This window comes from Lissotriton vulgaris, unplaced genomic scaffold (genome assembly GCF_964263255.1).
Source record: "Lissotriton vulgaris unplaced genomic scaffold, aLisVul1.2 SCAFFOLD_2068, whole genome shotgun sequence".
Classification (NCBI taxonomy): Eukaryota; Metazoa; Chordata; class Amphibia; order Caudata; family Salamandridae; genus Lissotriton; species Lissotriton vulgaris.
In genome coordinates, this window is record NW_028248679.1 from 255,466 (window position 1) to 272,934 (window position 17,469).

Consider the following 17,469-nt stretch of genomic DNA (forward strand, 5'->3'; position numbering starts at 1 on the left):
GGTGACCCCGCGCCACCTTGAGCTGTTTCCAGACTCTCGGGGCCCCCGTCCGCTGGTGCATGCGTTCGAGTTCCTGCACCTTTAGAGTGAATTCCTCTCTTTTTTCTGTTCGCATTCGGTTGTCGGCCAAGGTAACTGCAATAACTACTCCCCGAAGGACAGCTTTCAATGCGTCCCACTGGGTTGCTAGTGTGGTGTCTGAGTTCGCGTTGTGCTGTAGGAAGTCTTGTATGGATTCCTGAACCTGTTTCACCACATCCCGTCTGTGCAAGAGCGTGTCTCGGAGTCGCCACACTCTAGGAGACGGTAGAAACGGCGGGTTGGTGACAGTCATGGAGACCGGGGCATGATCCGACCAGGATATTACTCCCATATCAGCCGACGAGGTGAGTGAACTCGCCGGACTCGTCACTAGAAGGTGATCTATGCGTGCGTACGATTTGTGTGCCACAGAGTAGTGGGAGTATTCTATTTCCCCAGGATGCTGCTGCCACCACAGATCGTGTAAATCAAGGTCCCGTAGCCTGTCAGTGCAAGCGGCCGAGAGGCTTCTAGCGTGGAAGGTGGGTGGGGAAGACCGGTCTAAGGTTGCGTCAAACACAACATTCAAGTCCCCGCCTATTATAATGTGTCTATCCGAAGTCGCCGCTATTTCTGTGAGGGCAGTGTGTAGGAATTTCTCCTGACCGTCATTGGGACTATACAAAGAGTCTATTGTGTAAGTCACTCCCCCCAAGACCACGCGGTACACTAGGAGTCTGCCCCTTATCTCCGCTATTTTGTGGTGGACTTCCCCCTTGAAATGTCTTGCTACTAGAAGTGCTACCCTGGCAGTTTTAGTGGTCCCACAGGAGAAGAATTGTCCCGGGAACGCTCGTGAGCGAAGCCTGTGACAATCCCGGGCCAGCAGGTGCATCTCCTGGAGGAGGCAGATATCCGCGTGTGTACTTTCCTTTTTTTTTAATGGTTTTTATTGTTTTTTATATAAAATCATAGAATACATAAATTTACACTGAGAGAGTTCACCATAACCCCTTAACCCTCCCCCCACCCCTTAGTCTGGCAGACTTCTTTAGGAAAAAAAAAAAAGATACAAAAAGAAAAATATGCAATATGGGTAGCACATTATGCATCGTTTGGCCCAGTCTAATAACTGTGTGCTGTGCCCTAAAGTCAATCACAGAGCTGACATTTAAAAAATAATAAATCAAGCTACATCAAGCAAGGCACAAGTACAATAATAGCACAGCATAAAAATAAATAAATAAATAAAGTCTTCAAATAAGAAGACAGAGGCCATTGCAATTTCAAATACAAATACAAGAGCAGTTATCAGTTCCTTTGTTCCTTACTACCTGGTTAAATAGTTAAATCCCATATATAGACTTCACTAAGAGTGACCCCAATAAATCTAAATTTAGGTTTGAGGGAGTTCCCTGTTATTATTATTATTATTGCCTTGATTATCACACCATTCCTGTAGCGGAGCCCAAATTTTCAGACCAGCATTGCGTTTCTTTCTACCTTTCCCTTTATAGATTGCAATTTCCAACTTAAATGTGGCTAGTAATCTAGCAAGCCATTGCTGAAATGAGGGTGCCAGTTCATCTAACCAGGCCGATGCAATACACATCCTAAGAACAGCCATTGACATAAATATAAATTCCGCCCCTAGTCGATTCCGGTTTGGGTCATTCGCTCCTAAAAGCATTGTTTCAATACTCAAGGTAATGGGATTTTTCACCACCGCTGTTATAAACCTCTCAATATCGAGTTTCAATTGGGATAGGCCGTCGCAGGTAGCAAAAATGTGTATACAGTCTGCATTCGGAAAGTGGCACCGGGGACAATGAGTTCCTTCACCCGAGCCCCATTTTGCAATTTTGTCAGGAGTGTAATATAACAAAGAGGGTTTTATAAAACTGTGTTTGAAGTTTAGTTGATAGTAAATACTTTTGTGACATTACCATTGTACTTTCAATTTCAGCTCGGGATATGTCAATTTTGTTTTCCCATTTCGAGGCTATCTTTCCTATATCATCAGGTACCAAGTTACTTAGTAGGATATATATTTCACTAATGGTGTTAACTTTACTGGACGACAGTGTCTCAAATATCTCACATTTTATGCTGATGATTTCACAGAGATTTCTTTTTGTTATGAAATCCCGTATTTGTAGGTATTTGAAGAAGTCTCTGTTGTTAATTTGAAATTTCATTATTAGTTCCTCGAATGTGTGAAACCCCGAACCGAACTTCAACATATAATGGTGACTTTATTTGGTTATATTTTCGGAGGGGGAACCCCTCCTAAATCTTGGTCTAGTGCAAAAATTATAATATTTCCCAAAAAAAACAAACCCCCTGATCAATTAGGCTCATATAGACCAATTACCTTGATTAATGCGGATTCTAAAATTTATTCCAAACTACTAGCAAATCGCCTTGCCCCAATTATCCATTTAGTTATAGCCAATTACCAACATGGCTTTGTCCCAGGAAGATCTACAATTGATCACGTCCATAGAGTCATTACTCTTTTTGATCAGTCACGAATTACAGGAGACCCTATGGCCCTCATACTTTTAGATGTGGAAAAGGCATTTGATAGGGTCTCCTGGAAATTCCTTTGGGCAGCTCTGAAAAGAGTTGGAATTCCCCCAAGCTTTAACCTGGCAATACAACAATTATATGTCAACCCGACCGCTATGGTTTCTGTCAATGGCAATCTTACCAAATCATTCAAGATATCGAGAGGGACGAGACAAGGCTGCCCCTGCTCGCCACTGCTATTCGCCCTCTATTTAGATCCCTTTCTACAAAGACTGGAAATGAATTTGGTAATAGAGCCTATTATATCACGAGATCTCTCCACTAAAATTTTAGCCTATGCTGATGACATAGCAATCGTCACTAAGAACCCAGCATTAACTATGCTTGCTATCGTTGACGAGGCCATCAAATTTGGAGTTGTTTCCGGATGCGCCCTTAATCAAGGTAAAACCCAAATTGTGATTAATGATAATTTAACTCTTGCCAACCCTAGAGTTACTCCAAACGCAACATATTTGGGGATTGCTATCACCGCCAAATTAGAAGATCTGGTAGATATTAATGTAAAACCTGTTTTAAGGACAATACAAAAGGATCTCCACCGACTAGATAACCTGCACCTTTCCCTGATTGGTAGAGTTAACGCCATTAAAATGGCGTTTTTCCCTAAATTACTGTACCTATTTAGAGCAATATGCCTAGAATTCCCGGACTCCTGTTTAAAATCAATGGAACAGACTTTCTCAAAATTTATTTGGTCATATTCTAAACCAAGACGTGCATTGAAACTCCTTACTCTACCAAAGGAACGGGGGGCTTAGGTTTACCAAACTTGCGGCTTTATTATTGGGCAGCAAACATGATTTAACAGTCAAGAACTTCTTCAAATAGATTTAGCGAATGTAGCATCACAGGGTGGGCAACCATCTATTTATAACCTGTTAGGTGAAAAAAACTCTGGATATCTATGGCGTCATCTACATGACAGCTACCACAAAAAAGTTAAATTTAAGCGGCTCCTACATTCTTTTAAAATATTGCAAAAAATAAGAAAACTAATGGATATTGGGCGAATCTCATACTATACACTCTTTAAAGATAATTTAGATCTGCCCGCTATTTTCAGGGATTGCTGTATGAAGAAATGGGGAGCATCCGGAATTACACACTTCGGCAAACAACGCGTGTGTACTTTCCAAAGAGGAGAGGATCGCTTGCCTTTTAACCGGGGTATTGAGTCCCCGCACATTGAGTGTCTATACTTTAAAGGTGTTTGGCATCGTGATGTGTGAGGTGATGGGATGAGGCTATGGCATCCGGCAAGCGACCCATAGCAATGAATGAAAAGGCTTCCCCCCGAACGGCAAATTCCGAGCAGTGTTGAGATGTAACCAATGTGTGTATACAAGAATTGAGCTCTGGACTCCCCCCCCAACTCCCACTTGACTCCCTCCCTAACCCCAACTGGCAAAGAACAAAATTGTCCTGGACCGGTCACAAGTTCGTGGAGGCCCATAGGTCAGGTCAGTATTGGAAAACGTGGCGCTGGCGACCTTGCAGCCCCTAGTCCCAGGTCAGTCAACACGTAGCCCAGATCTGTGGAAGTTCAACGTGGAGGAATGTGGCAGTAGAAGCCCTAATGGATCCCCGGCCCCTTCCACCCCCTTTGCGAATATAATGCATGAAACAACCCCCAAACCTCGATATGTCAATCAGAGCTCGATGTGTCCTTGACCACCTCTTGGATAGCCGCCGCCTGTTCCTGGGCCACTGTTCTGGGTCGGGTTTGAGGCCCTTCTTGGGATGGCGGCGTCTCCTCACTCGCTGCCACCCATCAGATTGCGATGAAGAGGGTCCCTCGTTCACCCGCCGCAGTGATATTCCTCCAGGCGAGTCATCCTCCGCAATGTCAATGCCTAGTAAGGTGCACGTGTCACAGAGGGAGCGCATCTGATGCAGGGCTTCCTGCCATTTGAAGATAATCCGAAATGGATGACCCCAAGAGTATGGTATCCCTTTATCTTGGAGAAAGGACGGGACTGCACGGAAGGATTTCCGCTTCTGGAGCGTGATGGCCGAGAGGTCCTGAAATAAGGCCACCGAGTGACCCTGGAAGCTAAGTGGTTGCTTCTGGCGCGCCTCTCTCAGAATACGCTCTTTCAAAGGGAAATCCGGAAGAAAGGCCAGAATGTCCGGTGGAGGGGCAGGGGCCCGCCTCGCCAGACCCACTCGGTGTGCACGGTCAATGCGGACCTCGAAATTGGCTGGTTCCCAGAGAGTCTCTCTGAAGAGTTCCTGCAGGTAGCATGACACGCTGTTACCCTCGGCTTTTAAAGGAACACCCCGCACGCGGATGTTGTTCCTCCGGGTGTTGTTCCCGAAGCTGGAGTACCTCCTGCCGCAAAAATTCGACCTCTTCGCTGTGTGCTTGGTTAGCATTCTCCACAGCCGCCACTCTCTCACCAAGGCCATCCACATCCCTGCGCAATTCTCGTTGCTCCCCGTCAGGTCTTGCTTCAAGGCTGTGAAATCATCGCGCAGGGTATTGAATAAGGATTCCAGGAACGCCTTTATGATAGGGGCACTCCCGTCATCCTGCGCTGTAGTGTTGGCCGGAGTAGTGGGCGAAGGGGGTGTGTGGGTCTTGTCCCCCTTAACAGCGCTCTTAGCCTGCATGTCTGGTATTGTGCGGCCTGCTCTGCGTCCCACGTTGGCCATAACCCCCGGTCTCCGAGGGCTGCAGGGTGGGGTGGAGGGTCCCTCCTCCAGCCGCGCAGGGGAAGTAGACGTTTTCTAGGGGCCCAGGCAGAGAAGCAGGGAGCAGGTGGGCGTCGGGGCTCCCCCACCCTGGTGCAGCACCTACGAGGGTTTGTCCTGGCACTGACCAGATGGTGTCGAGCAATGGGATATAAGCAGAGGGGCTTCCACTCACCACCCACCTCGATGTCCTGTAAATCAATGGGGTTGTCCTCGGGTGGCAAGAGTGGGCAGGGCAGTTGTAATTGGCCCCGTCAGGGCGTTCGCCGCTCCCAGCTCCGGTCGCACTCGACTGCTTCTGCCCCTCGTAGTGTAGGCCTTCACAGGCGTCAGGACCGGGCCCTTGTCGCCAACGAAGCCAGGTCAGGTAGGTCCCAGCTCTACAGCGGTGGGGCACGTGTGACGGTCCAGAAGCGGAGGACGGCGCCAGGGGGGACGCCTGGCACGATGCAGCACGCCCGGGCGCCAAGGAAGCCAATCCCCCCCAGCTGGCGCCAAGCAGGCCCAAAGCCGGGGACTTGAGTTCCCGCAGGCAGTTGGACCCCCACGCCTCTGTAGCTGGTGGGCTGAGATGAAGCCACAGGAAGGGGCGCCCGCGGGAGAAGAGTCGTAGGGGCGGATGCCCCATAGGGCCCGGCAAGGAGTGCGTCTAGCAGGCAGCCAGTAGCGTCTAAGTCTATCCCTCAGGCCACACCGGGCGCTGTAGGAAGGCGTTAAGGGCAGTTCTAAGGAATTGGTTCTCGGAGAAAATACCAGAGCAGTTCATGATGGTTCTTTTGATGTTAAAGGCTAAGCAAAGGAAGTTACAACTAAATAAAGAGCCATGCTGACACAGACAATTGAAGATGCAGCATATATGTGAAAATGTGTTAGTCTAAACACTAAACATGAGAAAATAGGGAAAAGTCCAGGGACGGCTTGTCACTAAGTGTTAAAGCTACTGCAATCTAATTTTCTTTTATGTGATGAACATACATGATGCCCAAAATAAACTCTGCTTAGGTGGAATGAAAAGGAGACAATATTGCCTGGTTGTGTTCGATACCCTCTTACCAGAACGGGGCACCCCGCTTATGAAAAAGCAAAAACAACAGCTAAACAAATATTCTTACTGTAATGATTCCCGGTCCTCGTTCCTGGTTCTAAAATGTTAGGCAAACCATAAACCTCTCTCACTCCAAATGTAGATCTCGGTTTTCTCCTCATCTAAGGATACTGGATTCTGGAGAGCTTTCAGTGTGGTACACCAGAGCTCAGAATTAAGGACAGATTTAAACTGGTCTCTACCAAAGAATTCACTAGCCCAGTGACCTCGGGATCAAGAGTGAGATAGCTTTGCAACAGTACAGTACACACAATCCCACGCACGAACCATGTTTCAAACATAAAACAATTAATGAAGCCCATTTTGTTATTTCAGTTGAACAAATTACATAAGTTGAATTACACAATACTATGAGAACAATGGAAGGCAGGAGAGTTTCTCTTTCTGAGCAAAGGAGAATTGGCTCCGTCAAAGGTCAACAATATACCTTACAAAATAATAGGGTATGGTTAAGCAGATAGTAGTCTTGCGCTTACTTTTCTAACTTACATTTTCTGTTTTAATTACCTGTCTTGTTTTTTGGCTTTAGTACCCAACATCATACACGGAGATAAACTAGGAGAACAAAATAAAAGTGGCAAACAAATACGCCAGTTGGAAATAACAGGCATACAAATATAACCATTAGAACTACTATGCCTCAGAATACAACAATCAGAATTCTTAAGACACTGTTACACCAATCCAGGTATTCATGCAAGAAAACAGTGCAGCTGGTATTAGTGTAAGGATATATAGAAAACATAAGATTGGCTCGGCAAATAAGCCTGCTTAAGTTACTAGGTCAAGAATACCAGCACTTATGCAAAGAACCGATGAGCAAAGTGACTGCTACAAACAAAACCTGCTCAACTGCTACTGTAAACCTCGTTAAGGCCCTGAAGAAATAGGATTACACTCACCCTCACGAAACTCAAATGGATTCCCCTTGGCAACCCACACCATCTCTAAAACCAGATGCATCTTCCATGGGTGTCGAATTCCTATCGCCTGATGCCCAGGGCATACTGTTTGGAGTCACGGGTAACAAGTTTTCATGTATACTTTTTCTGATGGAAAAAGTAGGCCACAAACCTTTCGTCTTCTGTTTAGCTTTACGGTCTAGTGAAAGGTTTGCCTGGCACTAAGGAAAGATGTTGGTTTATATGTGTATGCATGGTTCCAACTTGTATAGATGATTCATTAATGCAAAACCTTTATTATTAGGGTCAGCACTGTAAGGAAATGCAGGGAGCTGTAAGCTCTGCTTCCGTTAATGACAGTGGTTCCACTACAAAAACATATTTACTCTTGAAAAAAATATGTACCAATTTGAGGCTATTGACAACACTTCCAGAATACTCCCTGGAGGCATGCAGAAACCTAAAAGCAACATCCGTGATTTTTTTTTTTGCTTCCGAAATAAAATATGCACAAAACAACTTTACTAAAACGTGTGTTACTAAGCTGTTGAGCCACTGTACATACAATTTCTCCAAGGCATCCTTCAGTGTCATGTTTTATGCTTGCCAATATTTAAAAAAAAACAGAAAAAAACAAGGGAGAACCAGTGTAAAACCATGATGGACAGCAATGAAAATAAGTTAGGGGCACTTTTCTCAAAGAAGAACACTCAAGTGCACCCATATATATTTCTTGGCATTGGAGCTTATTTACGACGTTTAGGAATTGGCAAAGGTTTACCAAACTGTGTCAGAAAAACGTACTTCTAGCAGACTTTTCTAAATTGTATTTTTGTATAAGCAAATACACATTTTCACAGGTTCTAATCCTGACAGGTTCACTCAACCATTCATCTTTCTGAGGAAGATAAAATTTGTATCACTGAGTTAGATAACAAACTTCTGTTGTGTTAGCGCCCACAGACCCTAGGCTCAATGTTTGTTTTACAAATACGTAATATCTTCTCATGCGAAAATCTACATTTTGTCAGTTACCTTATACACAAAAATCTGCAGAGCAATTGCAAACTGACTTTTTCTACACCCCCTTCTTCCCCCACCCTGAAAGAAGGTTTACTCCTGTCCTTGTCCAGAATACACTTCCAACCTTTTCCAGTGTGGGAAGAGATTCAAGAATAGTTGGTGAATACCCGTTATTATGCAAGTAAGTGGATGTGCACAGCCTTACAGTGCAATCCAAACTTGGAACTATGGCTTTCTACCTACTTACAGCCAGGAAAATGGAGCCTTGCTAAAAGCTAGAAACTAAAACCTAATACAACAAAGTATAATTGTATAACCAGAGAGGATGTTATCAGAGCTCTGATATAATGGGAACGCTGACATACTTAGTCACTAACTACTGCATAGCCCCAAAAGATACAAATTACTTTTTTTTTTTAAAAGGACAAGTACATTTCTGACGCATTGTGTCTATTTGGGCAGGTTATTAATTTACAAAAAATCCACACCCCTGACCTTCTACAAAGCCATCAAGGACAGTGTAGGAGAGTAGATCTGCTTCTTATAGATAACCCCACTTTTTGCTGATGTTTCACTGTTTCCGACTTAGTCTGGCTGGGATCCTGCTATTCAGGATCCCAGCCTAGCTGCTTTCTCTTATACACTGATTGCATGTACTTTAGGTACACTCCAGATTGGATTCTGGGGTACCCTTATAAGTCCCTAGTATATGGTATACTATATACCCAAGGCAAAGGTACCCCAGAGGCCTTCCAGGGGCTGCTGCATGTATTATGCTACCCCTGAGAGGCCACTCAAATTGACACCACAGGTCTGCTACTGTAACCTCTGTAAGGTGGTGCATGCACCCCTTACTTAGATATAGGATCCCTATATCTACCTCATCACTGCACTTATAAACCTATCAGTCACCCCTATGCAGGCCTCATCAATCCTGAAGGCAGGGTGCTGAGTTGTATGTGAATCTATTCTCCGGGGTTGTTCTGTGCTGCAGCCATACCATATACTCTTAAGTGCATTATAACCTAGTGGTAAATGCCAACTTTAAAAGGGCTGCACAGAAAACTGTTGTGTTTATTGTCAAACACCTTGGAATCATACCTCCCTGCCAGTAACTGGCAGGGGAGGTATGATTCCACCCTCCTAGAGGGAGAAATATGACAACACTGTTACACCCAGTACCAGATTTCTCGACCCTGGCATCACAAGATGGATGCTGCCAGTCACAGACACGAGTCTGTCCTCCTGCTGATGGACGAAACTCCAGCAGGAGAAGGCTAGACAATAGGTATTCTGTCACAAGGAGGTGTAACCACCTCACAGACAGGCTTTAGTGTATTGGGGCTGGATGGGTGCACTCCAAGAGTGCTTTGATGTCTGCATTGGGGGCACATTTGGTGTCGCTGTGCATAGTCCAGCTCAAACAGGTTCCAGGGGCCAGCAGCCCCTGCTCTGGCGCGAAACTGGACAAAGGATATGGGTGTGGCTACCCCTCTGTCCTGACCCTCCCATAGGTGGGTCCCCAGAGTTTGTCCCACCCCTTCCTTGGGTATCAAGTAGGAACGCCTGGCTACAGGACTTTGGATTTACCTCATTGAAACCCTGCTACGATCTACACTGCGCTAGATAACTGAAGAATCTCCCTTGGTGTAAAGGAGTTACTCCCCTGCTAAGCAGGCACCAAAGACATATCTGACCGGTTTGCAACTCCGAAGCTCCTGCGGACTCCAAAGACTTTTGCAACACAGGAGATGGGTTTCCAAGTGTCCCCAAGGTCGACTAGTGTGCTCAGCAAACCTGAGACCTGTATCCCTCGTGGGGACCGTGCAACCCGAACCCCTGGGCACCGTGTCCATTTGCAGAAGCATCTGCTTTCTAGCGACCCCTGAAGCTGTGCTTTGGGTAACTTGTAGTCCGGACCCGAGCAGCGATTCCACTGAAGATTACCGGCCTACACTCCATGAGTGTTCTGTGGGCTGGTATTTTGTGATTCCTCTCGTGGTCCATTGGCCTGTGGGTCCCTGTGAAGGCAACTTTAACTTTCAGTGAGTTTACCTGGCTGCTCCAGATGTGCCCTGACCCTCCATCGCTTGGGGAGTGCCCAGGACCTTGCTGGTCCTCACCGAAGCATCCTTTCTCGGACCGCGTGGGTTGCAGTTGCCAAGGTGTATTGGTGTTCCATCTGGACACTGACCCCCAGCACTCGGCATCCTTCGTGGGACAGCTCACCTGCAGACTTTGGTTGTCGTCTCCTGGTCCCCATGGCTGCAGAGTCAAGCTTCACCTCTTCTCACCTGAAATACCAGACATCGGTGGGCATTTGTCTACCGAGCTCCTGGTCACTGCCAAGTGTCCCAGACTCTGTCCCCTCTGCTTTCAAGTTCTTCTCAGCTTCGATCCAGGCTTGGATCACCCCGGACACTTTTCCTCCTCACGGCAGCAGCAGTTTGCAGCATCACGCCATTGAAAATTACTAAGATTCCCGACACCATGCGACACCTATGCACCCGGCTTTCCTGGGTAAGGTAACAAGTACTTTGGTGCTCACATGGGTGTTGGCCCTAGAACCTTATAAGTCTGAAATGGTTTGCTCAAACTTAAGCTTTAAAATTCCAACCGTGACTTTCCCATAGGATTGTACAAAGCTCGCGGCTGTGTTCTCACACTGCACGCATCTCCCGTGGGTGTCCTGTGTCACTACCTTGGGTGGTTCCATGGGGTCCCAGCGATTCTACGTGCTCTATGCACTGTGTCTAGTCAAGTCGTGGTTGATATACCACTTTATTAGTATATGGTTAATCTCCCCCTGGAGCCCGCTGTGTATTGTGCTATTACTGTTGTTGTAGCACTGTAATATTGTGTGCTTTGTTCTCTAATCTCATAAAGAGGTTAGTGGAGAGTGTTTAGTAATAAATACATATATTTTATATATACTTTGTGTGGCTCTCCTTTCATTTGGTCATTCAGGAGGTTATAGACTAGTAAAACAAGCTGCTTTACATTCCTTCGAGACTTAGCCTGAAGGCTGTTCTCCATAGCTACCACAAGGATAGCTTTCAATAAAGGTTGTCTTTAACCTAATCATCAATAAGGGTTGTTTGGACTGGAACAAGGTGCCCACTTTAATTAGTGGACAGCATATACCAGGCCAACTTCGCACAGACAGTAGTCCCAAATAACTGGCTGACAAATTCACAGTCTTTAGTAGCTCTTAGCGCAACCGTAGCAAAGATACCATCAGAATGGAGACAAAGAAGTACAAAAAAGGAAGAAAAAAAATAGTCCAACAGGCATTCTCCCTTTAGAACGACAGTCCCATATCCTTCTGGACCCCCCAAACCATGCTCAAATTTAAAACAAAAAGCTAAAGGAACACATCTTTATAATACCCTACATCAGAAAGAAGGATCAGTCCACTTCTGACTGAGGATACTCCTCCAATCATTCAGTGTCTTTCACCCTCTACAGCACTACAATGTCTTTCGTCTAGGTCTGCTACACAAGTACTATATACATACATTCATACTGCGACACAGGGTGCTTTTTCATTCAGCACTCACCATACTTGCCCATTATATACTGAGTAAATAATATCTGCCCCACTCTCCCCTCCTGTTCCTGCACTATACAAGGCCGTTCTTACAGGCCTCCGAATGTTAGTGCATCAGTTAATGTGAACATAATGCGTGTCCTCCAATTACTGTGACATAAAATGCCTATCCACTACCATGCCACAGGATGCCTGTCTAAAACTGAAAACACAAACCTGGCTAGAAAATCTTCTGCGAAAGTATATTAAACAAACAAAATATAAATAAATCGACGTTACTTTATTGTGCAGAGAATCTGCATGCTAATTATCATATCACACAATCTCAAATAATCATCTAACAGGCCCAGTTAATATATGGTTGTTCGTATAGGTATAATTCACACTCCCCTTTCCCAACCTCTTTCTCAGTAACGCTCACAATTCCCAGGACATATTGTTTAGGGTCAAGGACAACAAGTTCTCGTGTTTATTGGGACAAGCAGGTCCAACCCCTTACAGCACAAACCCTTTGGCTGCCAGATTACAGGACCACATTATGGATCAGAGAAAGGCATTGCCTGCAGTTAAGATAATAGTTATTTCCATATGTCAATGCTGGTTGAACTTGTATTTATGGTTCATTAATACAAAGCGTGTATTATTAAGGTGATGGCTCTAAGCAAATGTAAGTACAGACTGCATTGCTGACCGTGGTTCCAGTATCAAAATATGTACACACGTTTCCAAAGTTAAAAAAATTGAGGCTACATGTAATGCTTCCAGGATGCTCTCTGATTAGTTGCAAATATATGCAAAGGTTTGAAAGCAAGATTGATAATTCTTTGCTTTCAAAATAAAATGTCCATTAATAAATGTAACTAGCAAAAAAAGGGTTTGCTAGGCTTTTGTGAAATTTTAGGCGCAATTTCTTTGCATTTTACTAAATGATGCTAGTATTTCCAAAATATTCATAATGGAAAATCAGTGTTACCAGTTTCATCAAAATGATATGAAAATGAAAATAAACAAGCATTGGCAAAGGCACTAGGTATGACACTGGTGGCTAGCCTTTTATTTCGGTCAATGCATGTCCTGTTTTGACATTGTTTTGTAAAACTTTTTTGTTGCGGGAGCTGCTGGGCCCTCATCATTAGATTACACATTGACAAAAGCAAAAAAGGCCTCAAATAACCCACACTGAAACAGTAGTCAGTTTCTGTCACTGAACAAAACTACTTTGTGTGCCGATATTCTCCTTGTGAAAGAGCAGAATGCGGTCACTCAAAGTTAAGCCAGCCGGTAGGTAGAGAGAGGGAGAGATATCATTTTAATTAAAAAAAGGCCTTGGTAAACGACAGACCTAAATAGGGGCCCAATTCTTAAAGTCAAGAAATGTGTTGGTTTGTGATTGATGCAATTAAATGCACTAAGAGACATCATAATGTGGATCGTCTTCTCACCCTCAGGGAGAACAAATGGATATGGACATGTAACACCGTTGAGAGGGGATTAAATTCGGTTATCGAATGGCACGCTGTATCTCTTCTGTAATTATGGTCCCTATCTTCTGATCTTCCAAATTTCTGGTGACCCTTTTTACTGCCCGAGTATGTTACATTCTTATATTTCTGGACAGTCTCCCATGTTTACATTAGATCCATGGTAGTACGTGCTGTGTGAATTTGTACTTTTGTTGCATTGGATTAGGGTGTTTACCTAACCTGCCTTTGAAATGTAGATGCAGTTGTTGATTTGGAATATGTTCCAAGATGGCCGCCTTTGTGGTCTAGTTCAGATCCCTTTACAAGTTCCCCGTGTTAATGAGAGCACCGTAGAAATTTTCGCACTTTGTTATCAGTGCTACATTAAGTAACTAGAAGGTATTGGGCAGTCCTTTGTCAGTTACAGCGCAACTTCGAGTTAAAAATTACTCGAGCATTTTCGGGTGACGTCATCACGTCGCCGTTCCTAAAGGAAATGCGGAAGCAGCCGGGACCGGCACCCGCATTTGCAATTGACCGAAGGATAGACAATAACGCTACTCTCCCCGACCAGTAAGTACCGTACCTCTTCCTTGCCTAACGCGCTAACATAATAGACAGCGTGATTGCTTGTTATCGGGTGGATGGAACATTAAGTTTATCAACTTATCCACAGGTGACTCAGGCGCTGCAGTCGAAGTGTTTACAGGATGCCTGCATTACGTTTGGAAGTCGTTCCTGGTGCATTGTTTTGAATACGAATTCGGATCGAATCACGTACTTTACGTTATTAGTAAGTACGATTTGGGTTCTCTAAGTTGACTAATGAAATGAGTCAGTACCACATACGTTTAGACCTAGATTACATGAATTTAAAGCACTGAAATAGATATACTTGTTTTTAGGTGACTTTGTCGCTGTTGAACTTACCTCCGCATTCACAACATTGAGCTTAGACTCTTTTGAGAGTGGGCCATGTAAGTAAAAAAACAAAAAATTTTTGAAGTGATTGTCTCTCTACTCTATATCAGTTCCTTACCGACATTGATGATCCATCGTTTTATATTTTGTTTTTTATTTGTTATATTTGGTTTTTAGATTGGCTAAAACTACTTCAAACCTATCCTAGTCTGCATCACCTCCGGCTGGAGGTTGATTGGTAAGATTTTTTATCGTGTATATAGGTTGCTATCACTAGTTCGGACACCTGGCATAAGGGCTTTCTTTTCCTTTCTCACACTATGGTGGGTTTCATGTTTTGTAACTAGTCTTTATTGTGGGTTTGGCACCCTAGTTCCGGTGTTATATGCTTAGATTGGATACTTTCTAGAGATTGTTTCTGTTGCTCTCCCCCTTGGGTGATTAGACGATACCTAGCTGGCAAGGTATAATGTGGTGTATCTATTTTTAGATATATATGGGCAACCAGTCCTGATGATGGTCCGATGGATTCTATGTAACCAACGAGGGACCGAAACGTCGACGCACGACACCACTTTATCGGTTTCATTGTTTGAATGTTTGTTACAATGAATGAAGTTTGTAATAATTACTATTGTTTTGCATGGTAATGTGTTCCCTATGCTAAAAAACAAAAGGTGTCTAATACTACAACCAAAAGTGTATATATTGTGTAGTATTCCTTGTTGCCACAAAAAACTTTTTTGATAAAAACAAAATAAAATAATAGTTCTTAAAACTCCAATTCCCTTGCTGCTTTACAAATTCATGATCACGGTTGTGACGGTAATTGATTGAAGAATATTGTGTAAATGAATTCCTACGGGGACAATTTGTAATTTTGTTATTGATTATACCCAGTCCTTGTGGGATTATTGGGTGGCTCTGTCTTATGTTATAATTTACAGAAGTAGGCCAGGAAATGGCACTCCTAGAAAATATTTGTGAACTGCATTTTAGCACAAGCAAATATGTACGTGTAGATTTGCTCATGCAGAAATCTGTTGAGCAGTATCAAGTTCACACTCATACCAACCACAAAGTTCCCACACCCTGGAAGAAGTGGAGAAGTGTGGCTCACCGGTTAGAGGAGGCAGACCCGGACGCAGAGGTCAGACGGGTTCAATCCCCGACGCGGCAGGGTCTTGCGCTCAAAATGTCCACGGACTCAACAATTCTCGCCTTGGTGCCTACTCGAATCATGAGTTCACACACTGCAACTCTGGGCAAAAGCTTGCTTAATCTCCACTACGGCCCCACCGCGATGGGATGCCTGGCTTTCACCTTGGGGATGCCCACTAGGGGTTATCTCACAGGGAAAAGCCAGGACGGGTGCCCAAAGCAAGCGCCTTGAGACCTTACGGTGAAAGGCACTATATAAGAACGTATGATTTACGATTTTGTCAGAAGTAAATTTCAAATTTTTCTCCGTATGGGAAAATATTAGAGACGTGCTGATGAAAACACATAAAACATACAAGTTAGTAGGTTTGCACAGACTCAAAAGGGCATACCAACCATGGGGAACTATTGTCTACCGCTATCGCCAGCCCCAGTATGTAGATCGTCGTAAAAGGTAGTCAAATAAGGGAATTGTTAGTATTCAAACCCTACAATGGTATGAGCTCTGGCATAATCAGAGAGGCTATTATCAGAGCTTGTATATATTGAGATTGTTGTCTTAATTTGTCGTAGCAGTACATTGCACCAAAGGGACAAGTGGATTTTGTTACAGGACAGGTAGATTTATGAAGCATCATGTCCCATGGACAAGTAGATATTTTTTTAAATGACACACCCCTGCGTTGGACCGAAATTCGATTCCCACTGCCACAATCATTTTTAAATATTGTTATCTTCCATCGATCCTCACCACAGGAAGCATCTTGCCCTGGTTCTATGGCCGAGATGCAAATTCTACTCCTCAGCTCTCCTCCGAAGAAGCAGTAGCCCCTCGTCCCAACTCTCCTTCATCTATGGCGCAATTCAGAATATTATTGTGAGAAAATTAAAACGTGCTGGAGTAAAAATATTGGTTATGTTGGTGAAACTTAAATGTCATTCCATTATATAAATATGTAAAACAAACTACAAAGTATGTACGGACACCCACTTTGAAAACTTAATGTTGCCAAAAGCCTGAGCTAAATTAGAAGTGAACACAAAATCATTACTCTAACCTTCACGCATTAACGTCGACTATTATTAGCCCAACCATTTATGGGATACAGGTAAGCAACAGAAAAAAGGCAAAGTAATTAGGGAAAACACATTTTTGGGACTTCATTATGAAATCACTAGTCATCTGGCCAGAAGCCTGATGTGACAACGGACAACAAAGACATGTGCATACACATATAGACACACTTTAAAAGACTTACTTCTGTATCACATTTTGCAAGCTCAACATCATGCCCAGTTCGCTTTTCATTTTTTCTCTGTTTGAACGGCATTCTGCTAAATAGCGTAGAGCCTAGAAAAAAGAAATATCCATATCAACAAAATGAGTAGCACACATTTGTCCTTGTAAAAACATCCCTTGTTCTTGGCTTGCCCTGGTGTGGCATGTACAAGAGAATTCCTAGCCACATGGTCTCTAGTATACATTGTTGTGGGACATAGTCAGTGGTATCAGGTCCAGAATGCACATCAGAAACTGTTATGACCAAAGTAAACCATGGTAATAAAGCTTAAAAGTAGTTTACCTTCAGGCTTGCATTTATATCTTGGACACATTTAGGTGATCGAAAGATCAAAATTGCCTTCCCACTACCCCCCCCCCCCCCCCCCCCCCCCCCCCCCCCGCATGCACAGGAAGTAGAAGCTGCTTTCAATCTGTCAGCTGCAAACTTATCACCACAAACTGACATATCCACATTTGGAAGGCAGACAATAAAGCAGGTGAAACGTGTGTATTTTAAAGGAGGTAGGCATACCTATCTAGACCCAAATGCAGAAAGCAAACAAGTGCAACTAACTTCCTTACGGTAATTCAGAAGAAGGAGGGTGGGGGCTGTGGGTATTCCTCAGAACAGCACATCCCAAGAGTTTTTTTTTAACTTTGCTCAAAATATTAAAGTAGACTGGAGTCAGAATACAGTAAATAAGTCTCCAGGACTATTTTTGGGAAAGTTGAACCTCCCCTAAAATATACTG

The 17,469-nt window shown here is 44.0% G+C and overlaps 1 protein-coding gene across 1 annotated transcript in view; it reads right to left on the bottom strand.

The window, feature by feature from the left end:
- Positions 1-17,469, bottom strand: part of ARMC1 (armadillo repeat containing 1) — a 198,055-nt gene that overhangs the window by 155,547 nt on the left and 25,039 nt on the right. Inside the window, exon 3 of the mRNA XM_086950145.1 lies at positions 16,695-16,786. Coding sequence (XP_086806271.1) covers positions 16,695-16,786 — 92 coding nt within the window. The remainder of the gene's footprint in view (positions 1-16,694; positions 16,787-17,469) is intronic.